This window comes from Podarcis liolepis (genome assembly GCF_965112155.1).
Source record: "Podarcis liolepis genome assembly, chromosome: 5".
Classification (NCBI taxonomy): Eukaryota; Metazoa; Chordata; class Lepidosauria; order Squamata; family Lacertidae; genus Podarcis; species Podarcis liolepis.
In genome coordinates, this window is record NC_139556.1 from 12297950 (window position 1) to 12310294 (window position 12345).

General features: G+C 44.7%; 1 protein-coding gene across 1 annotated transcript in view; it reads left to right on the top strand.

Annotated features, from left to right (window-relative positions):
- The window catches only part of VSTM4 (V-set and transmembrane domain containing 4), a 31111-nt gene extending 19007 nt beyond the window's left edge, over positions 1–12104 (top strand). The window contains exons 5-8 of the mRNA XM_083505502.1: positions 174–207; positions 3800–3909; positions 5949–6010; positions 11886–12104. Of these exons, the coding sequence (XP_083361628.1) occupies positions 174–207; positions 3800–3909; positions 5949–6010; positions 11886–12011 (332 nt within the window). The 3' untranslated portion in view covers positions 12012–12104. The remainder of the gene's footprint in view (positions 1–173; positions 208–3799; positions 3910–5948; positions 6011–11885) is intronic.
- The last annotated feature ends 241 nt before the right edge of the window (positions 12105–12345 follow it).

Below are 12345 nucleotides of genomic sequence, written 5' to 3' on the forward strand. Positions count from 1 at the left end.
TGACTTGTCCTGTGGCTTTGCGTCATAGGCCTACCTAGCTGGCCACTGCCTGAATGAAGAATGTGCTTTTTCCTCTGTTCCACCTTTTTGAGTAACAAGAAGATGAAGATGGCAATTGCTTAAACAATGCCTTTCTTTCTCCCCTACTTTTCTTTCTCCACTGTTTTTCACAGTGAAACATTACTTGGTGAAGTGTTCCCAGAACAGGTAGGAAAAGGAGACAAGACATATAATCTTGTTTTATCTGTCTCCAAATAGATTTTACGGATTGCTTCGCTTATTTTCTGTCTCACAAATATATATCTTAACATATAATAAAAAGGTTAGTCATGGGTGGGCAGTGCACCGTTGCCCAGTTCTTTAAAAACTACGCATTTATGTTTCACAGGCTGCAAAAGGAGGGCTTTGCACCTTTATACAATACGCATGTGTGCTTGGGCCCAGGGTCTTTTGCCTCACCATCCTCACTGCTGATTCCCTGTTGCTACTCAGCTTCAAAAAAAAAAAAAAGTGTCCCCGGATTCATTGGAAAAAATCTGGTAACCATATCTTAAAATACCCTCGTTGGGTCCCTTGCCTCCAAGGCAGTGGACCCTAATGATGGAGGAAGATGCCAATAGTAAAGGTAAAGGAACCCCTGCCCGTACGGGCCAGTCGTGTCCAACTCTAGGGTTGTGCGCCCATCTCACTTAAGAGGCCGAGGGCCAGCGCTGTCCGGAGACACTTCCGGGTCACGTGGCCAGTGTGACGAAGCTGCTCCGGCGAACCGGCACCAGCGCAGCACACGGATACACCATTTACCTTCCCGCTAGAAAGCGGTACCTATTTATCTACTTGCACTTTTAGGGGTGCTTTTGAACTGCTAGGTGGGCAGGAGCTGGGACCGAAGACGGGAGCTCACCCCGCCGCAGGGATTCGAACCGCCGACCATGCGATCGGCAAGCCCTAGGCGCTGAGGTTTTACCCACAGTGCCACCCGCGTCCCTAAGATGCCAATAACTTGCTGTCATAAGAATGAAGCTCCCTTTTGTCAAGTCCATGAGGACATGGCAACTTTCCATCTTTGCCAGAACCAATCATGTGGATTAATGGCCTTTTTAAAGGAGCTTGCCTCACCTTGAAAGCCTTCTTTCGCAGGATGCAGAACAAGCAACTCCACATCCCCACCGATGGAATTCTTAGCAAGGCCATACCGTGCTCTGCCAAGGAGGCATCAGATCAAGGAATCCCCTAATGGAGGTCCTTCTTCTATCTTAGATGAGGCTGAGCAGGCAAACCAGAATGTCCTGGCTGACCTGGTTCTGAGCTTGTAGAGCCTGTACCAGGAAGTACTGTATTTTTAGCTCCATAGGGCGCACCGGACCATAGGGCGCGCCTAGTTTTTAGAGGGGGAAATCAAGGAAAAAAATCTTATGTCCCCCCACAGCCCCAAAGAGCACCAAAGAGCGAAAGCAACGCGAAGCCTCCAGAGCGCGAAGGGAACGCTCCCTCTGCGCTTCGGAGGCTTCGCGTTGCTTTCGCTGAAGCCAAGGAGCCTGCATTCGCTCCATAGGGCGCACAAACATTTCCCCTCAATTTTTGGAGGGGGAAAAGTGTGTCCTATAGAGTGAAAAATACGGTACAGTGGTGCCTCGCAAGACGAAAAGAATCTGTTCTGTGATTCTCTTCGTCTAGCGGTTTTTTCATCTTGCGAAGCAAGCCCATTGACGGATTAGCGCTATTAGCGGCTTTTAGCGGCTTATCGGATCAGCTGATAAGCGGCTTAGCGGCTTAGAAAAAGGGGGGAAGGGGGGAAAAACTGCAGGAACTCGCAAGACATTTTCGTCTTGCGAAGCAAGCCCATAGGAGATTCGTTTTGCACAGCACCTCCAAAACGGAAAACTCTTTCGTCTAGCGAGTTTTCCATCTTGCGAGGCATTCGTCTTGCGGGGCACCACTGTATTCTTTGGAGAGCCCCAGTATTAGACCGCTAAAATTGTACGACAAATGCCGAGAAAAGGTTGCTCTTCTCCCAGTTCTTGTAAGTGGAAGCGGCAGGTGCCTTTGGGTCTCCCAGAGCTTCTCTAATATGCATTTCCACTAGTTCTCACACGCTCCAGGTTTCTTGGGAAGATCAGTATGACCTGTGCATAAATAATTCCATTCACTGGTCATGAAGATCTTTAACCTACTGGTGCTTCATACATAGGAACTCCATGAGGACCTACTCTCCTGAGGTCCCATTCCACATCTGAATCCAAAGTGGCTCCAGCCAACTGCTTGTCGGTTGAGTAGTACCCAAGTTTAGGAAACACTGAACAGTGCCAATAAACAGCAGCAGAACCAGCACGATAAACAGGTTAAAGACAAGCAGTATCAAACCCCAATGACTGTCTCCGAAACCCCAAACCCGGGCAGCTCGGTTCGGGAGGGGCTCGTGGGCTAGTAAAACGACCCCCGTGGCCCACTTGTGGCCCATGGGCCTTAGGTTGCCAACCATTGGACTACACCACTTCAGACTATAGTTGAATGCTCTCCACCTCCTGCCGATAAAATTCTCCCTGCAAGTAAAATACTTAAACCTTAGGGCAGGTATAGGTAAACTCGGCCCTCCAGATGTTTTGGGACTACAACTCCCATCATCCCTAGCTAGCAGGACCAATGGTCAGGGATGATGGGAGTTGTAGTCCCAAAACATCTGGAGGGTCGAGCTGGCCTATGCTAGCCTTAGGGAAATATTTTAGCCCAGTTTATTCCCAGATGTACTGATTTTCTAAGCACAGGAAGTTGCTCTTCTAGGGGAGCACAAAAATATTAGTGGTTTTGAGGTCCAGGAACAGTATTCTTGATTCTGCTTTCTGTATAAACTATGCCTCTGTGTAAATTACTATAGTGATACAAGGTTAAATTGGAAATTTTTATTTTATTTTGGAGCAATTAATTTGTTTTATTCATTGGACTGGCTTTCATGGATTCTGTAATTTTTGTATATTGCTAGCTGTACATTCATATTACTATTTCATTTCATCGCTTCCCTGCTCTGGGATTGAAATATTCAGTGAAGAGCAGGTTATAAATACTTAAAAACAAACAATTTAATGTAAATAAAACATGGGGGGGGGGGAGTCAAACTTCTCATAGTGTCCTGAGAGGGGAAGATACAATAAACTCCATCAGTGCTTGTAATAATAAAGTTGAATCAAATTTAGGGGGGAAGACCAAGAGAAACATAAGTGTGGTAGATGTTGTGGTGGAAATCCGTAATGTGATTTCAGAGCAGTGAATGTGTGTGTAAGCCATTTTAGATCAGCTTTTGCCAACTTGGTGGCCTCCAGATATTTTGGGCGAAGACTACAACTCCCATCAGCCCCAACTAGCATGGAAGTTGTGGTCCAAAATATTATCACATCTGTTTTCCCCTTGAGAAACGTCTTCCTAATAATGGATATCCCATTTCTGCATTTGCTTTGATTGAAATTATTCACAATAAATGGAAGCTAACCACTAGTTTGTATCCCTATCTTGGGGCAACCAGGAGGGAATATAATGTTTGGTGACTTCATAAAAATTCAGCCTCCACACTGGCATGCTTAGCTGGTCTTCGTAAGAATACAGTGATGAAGGTTCATCAGATGATGCAGAGACAACTGAAAACCAACAAAAACTCAAGAGAGAGAGATAGTTAATAAGGCAGATATTGGTTAAGGTTTTGGAGAAGAGACTACCCTTTTAAAATGAACCTTGAATTAAACATCCCAGAGAAGGTTTTATGTGCTTTTCTTCTCCTGCTCTCTATTCACCAGGTTCTCTTGTTTCTCAGCTTAGGGGAAACGGTCACCAGTGTGACAAGCTTGTCTCCAGAACAGCCTGTGAAAATCAAGAAGAAGAAGAAGAAGAAAGTTGAGCAGCCACCTGCCATCCCTGCGAAAGGTGTGTGGTACCTCCTGAGCTGCATGTTGTGGTGGGTGGTTTGCTGGGTCCAAAGTAGTGGCCAAGGCGAAAGTTACCAAATCTTCGCAGTCCAGAATTGGCAATGGGTGGACAACCCTTGTTCAGTTTCATGGTTGGTCTGCGAGTTGCTTCTTTCTCATGTTTGACTCGACCAGCCTTCTGGTTTGTCCTAAAGAACATCAGATGAACTCCAGAACTGGAAGATGTGTCAGTTTTTGGTTTGCATCTTTTTTCCAGCATAGTTTACTGATCCACATGTTAGAATTCCTGCTCCATGATTGCAGTCATGGGATTGTTGTCTATCACATGACCGTGTACGTTTTGACTCCACAGAGTGGGAAGTGACGGAGACAGGATGTTTGTGTTACTGTGTTCAGTGAAGTGGGACTATTGTCCTTTGTTCTTTCGCTTTGCTGCCTGATGCTAGAGAGGGAGGGAGCCATGTTGCAGTGCTCTGTGTATGTTTATATGTAAATAAAAGTAGATTAGCCAAAATGCTGAGTTCTGTTACACGAACTGCGAAAACTCTGTGAATCCCTAAGTGTGCCGATGTCTGTTGGCATCGGTCACTGTGATGTTCGGGCTGAAGAAAGCTTTTGAAGCTCCCGAACAGTCGACCAGGAGGGAGAGAACATGCCAGTTGGGCATGTGTCTCTGCCAGGGTCCTACTCGAGTGTAGGACAAGCTCCTGACAGTGCGCACCATGCAGCAGCAACAACAAAAGGATATTGGTGCATCAGGAGAGAGTTCTAAATGAACTTTAAAAGGGGCTCACTATTAGCACCAGTCAGCAGTTATAGCTGGTCCCTTTGACGGCAATGCTCCCAGTGCCATCAGCCTATTGAAAGCGTGTCTTCAAAGGAGATTGTGGTAACCTCTGATCAGCAGTTCCTCTGATACCATCTGACATCACCCTTTGAAATCTGACAGGTGACAATCAACTGGTGTCAGATGACTGACAGGTAGGCCAGTTCCAATTCTTCACCCTTGATCTACCTGCTGCTACAGCAGCACCCATGCGAGATCAACTCCAGTACGTCCCAGGTTTGGCCCCGATCCAACTTTAATTTACTCTCACACAGCAAGTGGAGCTGCATGCACAGAAAGCAGTCTTCCAAAAGTAATAATTGCACCAACTGGTTGTTTGATAGGTAGGGTGGTGGTGAATCCAAGCCTTACTATTTCATCCAAGGTTCCAGTAGTAGATAGGTAGCCGTGTTGGTCTGCCATAGTCAAAATAAAAAAATTCCTTCCAGTAGCACCTTAAAGACCAACTAAGTTAGTTCTTGGTATCTGAAGAAGTGTGCATGCACACGAAAGCTCATACCAAGAACTAACTTAGTTGGTCTTTAAGGTGCTACTGGAAGGAATTTTTTTATTATTTCATCCAAGCAACTGATGAGGAAAATTACTCATTTTTCAGAAAGATTCCCCAAGTGGTAACTGGATGAGGACGGGATATTAGTTGTGCAAGTTCTTCTGCAGGGAATTCTTCAACTGGCGTGGGATGCTCTACATAGAATCATCTTGAATCTATGTGGGACCAGAAGGATCATCTAGTCCAACCCCCTGCAAGGCAGGAATCTTTTGCCCAACATGGGGCTTGGACCCATGGCCTGGAGATGGAAGCTTTGGTTTGAAGGTGGTTCCTGGATCAATCAGGGTGCCTGTGCCTTGATTTTCAGGGTGCCACTGTTTCTTTTAGCCCTTTAAAGCTATGGGTTTGTTTGTTTTTAATAAGGACTTTTGGTTCTTTGTGTGAACATTGCAATCTCTTTGACCACAAGGCTGTGGTTGGAAAACCCTGCTTTTTTGAGCAGATGGTGCAGATTGCTAGGCAAGGCAGTGCATTCCTGTGCGCAAACTGTTGAATCTGGACTGCTGTTTGCCTTGCTTTTCCATTATTTTGGCAGGTTTTCCCTGAGTCAAAGCTTAGGAGTGTTTCTGCATGTCCTAGAAGGAACCCAGTTTGCAGAAAGAAGGAGTAATTCCTCGCCGTTCTGTTCTTACCTTTACAGCACCAATATCCACCTCTTTCCCCAAGCCCAAGCTTCTGAAACCACAAAGGAAAGTCCTTCTGGTAAGTAGCCCCACAAAGGCATATCCAATTCTCACTTTCACCCAGATTATTGTGTGGATAGGATTCCCTCCCAATTATAGTGACAGGTTTTGCTTGTACCTTCTAGGTGCATAGCTCATTTTAGTTGGAAGGTAGACCATAGATTAGATATCAGGTGGGCGCCTTCATTTGTGGCCCAGGAAAAATGCCTTAGTACCCACTTTTTAAAGACCTCCTATTCACGCGGGTGGCGCTGTGGGTTAAACCACAGAGTCTAGGACTTGCTGATCAGAAGGTTGGCGGTTCGAATCCCCGTAACAGGGTGAGCTCCTGTTGTTCGGTCCCTGCTCCTGTCAAAGTGCAAGTGGATAAATAGGTACCACTCCCGTGGGAAGGTAAACGGCGTTTCCGTGCACTGCTCTGGTTCGCCAGAAGCGGCTTAGTCATACTGGCCACATGACCCAGAAGCTGTACGCCGGCTCCCTCGACCAATAAAGCGAGATGAGCGCCCCAACCCCAGAGTTGGTCACGACTGGACCTAATGGTCAGGGGTCCCTTTACCTTTACCATTCACTTGAAACCTCTGAGAAGTTACAGAATGGTGCCCATCAGCTGTTTAGCAAGGGAAGGAGATGTACAGCAGGGAGGGCGAAATTCTGCTCCCCCTCTCAACAGCTGCCAGCACAGCTGGCAAGGATTCTGTATGTGTAACTTGAATGTATCCTTCTGCCAGACTGTGTGTGTAAGCACTTTTTAAACTTCTCCCTTTCCAAAATAAATTCTGGGTCTGCCTAAAATAGCAGGGAAGGCTTGGTTCTGAAGTTGACAAGCTTGCAGTGATTCAGGATCAGATTTCATGCCTATTAGTTTTGGTAAAATGTAAAGGAGCACTTTAGATATAGGGAGTTTAACCCACCCGCCCACAAACACACTCACACAGTTTTTACAGATGACACTTCTCCCACCCCCCCAACCCCCCAATTTGTACAGTTTTCCCTAATACAAAAATGTTAATGGAGAATTGCAGTACACATATTGGCTATTTTTTAAAATAATAATAATAATAGTAATAATAATATGCAGATATTGTGCTAGATGACTTTTGCTGTTTAGTTGCAGATATATATAGCTAATACTTCCATTTTTTAAAAAAGGAAATATACAAAATGGAAATGCATATGGCCTCCACCAAATGCACACGCCTCTATTTTGCCCATTACAAAATGTAATAACAAACTAGGTACACAGTGTCTCAGGGCCTCATCAAATGATGAGACTGGACTGCCAGAACAATTGGCAACATTGTCATTTCCTAACCTTTCCCACAGACTACAGCAGAGGTGGTCAACTGCTGGCCCATGGGGCTGATTCGCTCCCACAAAAGTGATTTTCTATGGCTCCCCCCAATTATTTGGAGGCAGAAAGAAAAGTACTGACCATTAGGGCTGGGCGATACCCGTTTTACAACATCATGATATGTTGTTGTTGTTGTTTAGTCGTGTCCGACTCTTTGTGACCCCCTTGACCAGGGCACGACAGGCTCCCCTGTCTTCCACTGCCTCCCGCAGTTTGGTCAAACTCATGCTGGTAGCTTTGAGAACACTATCCAACCATCTAGTCCTCTGCCGTCCCCTTCTCCTTGTGCCCCCCATCTTTCCCATCATCAGGGTCTTTTCCAGGGAGTCTTCTCTTCTCATGAGGTGGCCAAAGTATTGGAGCCTCAGCTTCAGGATCTGTCCTTCCAGTGAGCACTCAGGGCTGATTTTCTTCAGAATGGAGAGGTTTGGTCTTCTTGCAGTCCATGGGACTCTCAAGAGTCTCCTCCAGCACCATAATTCAAAAGCATCAATTCTTCGGCGATCAGCCTTCTTTATGGTCCAGCTCTCACTTCCATACATCACTACTGGGAAAACCATAGCTTTAACTCTACTGATATATCACAAGGTCTGAAATAAGGATGGAGCTTTGTTGAGGCATTGACTGGCTTCACGGGTTTTCCCACAACAGGTCCAAAATTATGAAATCAATATTGCTTTATCGCCCAGCCCTACTGACCACATTGGGACTCTGCAGAGTTTCATGGTGGCCTCAGAATCAGCACTGGGCTCCCAATTGGTACAGTGCAGTTTGGGGATCTTTGCGGTGACCATGACAGCGTCATGGTGTCAGATTCTTCCTTCCCATTGCTCCTTGTGAGTCTTTCCTTGAGTGCTTCCACAGGGCCTGGAGCCTTGGAGTGATTGGGAACATAGGAAGTTTCATAAGTCAGACCATTGGTCTATTGAGTTCCATGTAGTCTACACTGACTGGCCCACCAGAATCACGAGTCTTGGTGTTGATGGGTGAATGAATCTAGTGTCTAGCACTGCAGATGGCCCTCTTTGGAGAGGTGTTTGGTGACTCTTAAAATCACCCACACTAAGCAGAGAGGGCTGGTTAACACCCTTCTTCCTTGCCATTTGCTTGTTCACAACTGCTATTCCCAACCTGCCTTTTCTCCATTCAAAGAAAAAGTTACGAGAGGCCAATATCTTTTCTCCTGTTGCTGGAAACTGCCAGGCATATGAATCATGTCAAGTACCCATCTCTTTCCCCATTAACAGCAAAAACATGCTGAAAACTATTAACCACCACCCAACAGCTTCAGAAAGAGAAACAAAGATTGCCACAACTATTCGCCAGCATGTTTGTGTACAGTCACACCTTGGTTTTCGAACAGCTTAGTTCCCGAACGTTTTGGCTCCTGAATGTCGCAAACCCAGAAGTGACTGTTTCGGTTTGTAAACTATTTCTGGAAGCCGAATGTCCGACGGGGCTTCCGATTGGCTGCGGGAGCTTCCAGCAGCCAATCGGAAGCCGCACTTTGGTTTTCGGACGTCTTGGAAGTCAAATGGACCTGGAACAGATTCTGTTCGACTTCCAAGGCACAACTGTATTAGGAAGAGAAGAGCCAATGGTGAATTGCAGTTGGCCATCAAGAGAAGCCCTATTAAAAAGGGTCGTTCTTCCCGTTGCCTTGCTGCCCCAACATCTGTTCCAATTTTATGGCATTTTCTGGGCGTGGACATTAGCAGAGATGATGTCCCTGGCTCTACATTTCTGCCCCAAATATCTTTTCTTCCATGATATACTTCACAAGTGCTTTCTAAAGCATCGAGAATAGATTTTTTGGGGGGTGGGGGAAATCACAAGGGCCTCCTGCTGTCTCCAGCAGTTGGGTTTGGGTGCCCATTTTGTTGCAGCTGTTGCTACTTTAATTTCCAGGTCAAAATGGTGTTCTGAGAAGCCTATGCGGTTACACGCTGGGAAAGTTTCATCTTAACTTTCATCGCGCAAAATTCTCTTTCCAACTAAGCAAACTTGGCAAAATATAATTAAAGATAGACAATGGCAGCACACACACCCCTCCTCTGATTTTTGCCTGGGAAAGGGGCTATGATAAAGCTGTATCTCCCATGCTCAGTTATTACACATCCTTTGTTGAGAACTGTATGTGCTCCACAATTTTGAACCTCCTGTGTGTTTCCTCATATTTTCAATCAAATTATTACATACTGGAAATATGCATAAGGGAAATTATTCTACACATTTTATGGTGCGCCGTTGCTTGTAGCAGTAATTGAAGTACCTTTTCCACTTATGAAAGTACTAATTTTATTTGCTTTTATTGCTTTTCTAGATGCAATTATTTATTTAGTGTGTTTTGGCTTTATTAAATTATGTTTACTATAGGAACATCATAAAAATGTATGAAAGTAACACATCAGCCAATGCTGCCCGGTGACCTGTATTGGAAGAATCGAGTGTTATTTTTCATATCCAAACTTAATAGAATAAAGTAGGAATAAAGAGATAATCTACCCAAGAAAACAATGCAATTTCCAGATAATATAATAATGCACCTGGACAATGTGATTTCATAAATCTTAGCTCTAAAATTTACATGAGCTGGGTGTTGCAGGGCCGTTTTTGGATTCATGATGTTTTGGGATGGATTTGGAATGAGAAATGTAACCAAGGAGGGGAAGAAAGGGGCCTGTTGGTTTGGCATGAACAGAAGGTGCCCACAAGAGCAAAACACAAAGGCTAAATGGGCCTAGCCTCCTGAAACCGAACTCTAGAGTTCATCCAGTCATGCTTCCTCATATGTGAGGCCTATGGAAAACCTTTACCATCTGCATTAGACTACTTGAACCCTCCAAATGGAGACTGACATGGCTGAATTCTAATATATATCACAGCACAGACAGAAAGAGAGCATGTCAGTGAAGAGAGTTCCAATGTAACCTCCCTGATCTACCTGGTTTCTAGGTTTACCTTCTTCTTCTTCTTCTTCTTCTTCTTCTTCTTCTTCTTCTTCTTCTTCTTCTTCTTCTTCTTCTTCTGTGATCGCTCATAGCCAACTCAGATTGTCTTCCATGAATATGGTCTTAACAGTTTGTCCATAAGTGACTGTGGAGTCCAATCCTTCCACAGTGGGGACATAGGTTTCTGGGCGGGAGTTGGTCACGATAAGGATTTGCCAAGTGTGCCTTCCTCTTGGCACATTTCTCCCTTTCGTCCTGGGTTCAGGCGTCTTCAAAGTCCATGGCACTTTTGGTAAAGGCTGTTCTCCAGTTGGAGCGCTCACAGGCCAGTGTTTCCCAGTTGTCGGTGTTTATACTAAAAAATAATAATTTCCCATGAGAGCATCTTTAAAGCTCTTTTGTTGACCACCAGCATTACGCTTTCCATTCTTAAGTTGGGAATAGAGTGGTTGCTTTGGAAGATGATATTCAGACATCTGAACAACATGACTAGTCTAACAAAGTTGATGTTGAAGAATCATCGCATCTTTGCGTCTTCCAGTACACTGACATTTAGTTTGCCTGTCTTTCCAAGTGATATTATATATATATTTAGGCATTGTTGATGGAATCTTTCAAGGAGCTGGAGATGATGTTTATAAGTGGTTCCTGTTTCACAGGCATACAGTACAGTTGGTAGTACAATAGCTTTGTATAGAGAGCCAGTGTGGTGTAGTGGTTAAGAGCAGTAGACTTGTAATCTGGTGAACTGGGTTCGCGTCTCCGCTCCTCCACATGCAGCTGCTGGGTGACCTTGGGCCAGTCACACTTCTCTGAAGTCTCTCAGCCCCACTCACCTCACAGAGTGTTTATTGTGGGGGAGGAAGGGAAAGGAGATTGTTAGCCGCTTTGAGACTCCTTAGGGTAGTGATAAAGCGGGATATCAAATCCAAACTCCTCTTCTTCTTCTTCTTTGTAAAGCATTTTGGTTTTCCTGCACATGTCCCGGTAAGGTTACCATGACTTCTAGGTGAGTGCTAGGCACTATGTACTGAAGGTTTCAGTATAGGTCAGGGAACATTCAGAAGAACACCGTTGAGCTATATATTGAAGACCAGGGTGGAGAAGTGGTTCTACTTTGGGTTTGCTGCCGCTTGTTGGCTTTTTATATATCTAATTTTAATTGGGCATTTTCCACACAAGTTTTGTATTTCTGCCTATAAAATAGACATCTTAGCTTGCAGGCCTATGCATTCTTACTTGGGAGTTAAGCCCCATTTAAATCAGTGGGACTTACTTCTGAGTAAACATGTGCTGTTGATTAAGTCATCTCAGAGTAAGCCCACTGAGCTTAATGGACATGGCTAACTTGGATCCGTTAATTTCGGCGGGTCTACTCTATATAAATCTCAGTTGGATACAACCTTCTGATTCATGTTTGAGGAACTGATTCTATATGTAACCGGGGAAGCCCTGGCTCCGGGCCATAGATTTATTTTGCTGCTGCCGTTGTTCATTTTACTGCTGTCGCATGTTTGCTAAAAGGCAGACTGCCAAATTACCCAGTAAACTCAATTGAATGGACACACTTCTCCAATTGTGTTTTGCAGCCAAAAATCGCTGATGAGAATCTAACCTATGCTGAACTGGAACTCATCAAACCTCACCAGGAAGCGCAAGGCATTCCTACGATGACTGTTTACGCTCAGATTCTCTTTGAAGAAAACAAGATGTAAACCCAGGACAGGTCCTATTTTCGATGGCATATTTAAATTCCTTTTTTGTGTTCTTTATTGATAAAACGTTCTCTTCTTTTCTTTTTACTTCCATTCCTGTCTTGTTTTTTTTTATAAGGTCTTTAGAATTGTTCTTCTTGAGAATCTATGTGGTGCCCTGTTTAAGCTTGAAGCTGAGAGTGGTGAACCCTCTACTTCACCCACTTTTAATGTTAAATAGCGTTTTGATTCTTTTTTGATGATGGGAGTTAGCTACAAAAGCACCCCATGCTAAGACACAGCTCCAGCTTCTCAGTTGAGCCACAGTTCTCGGTTTTCTAGATGTGGGACGATG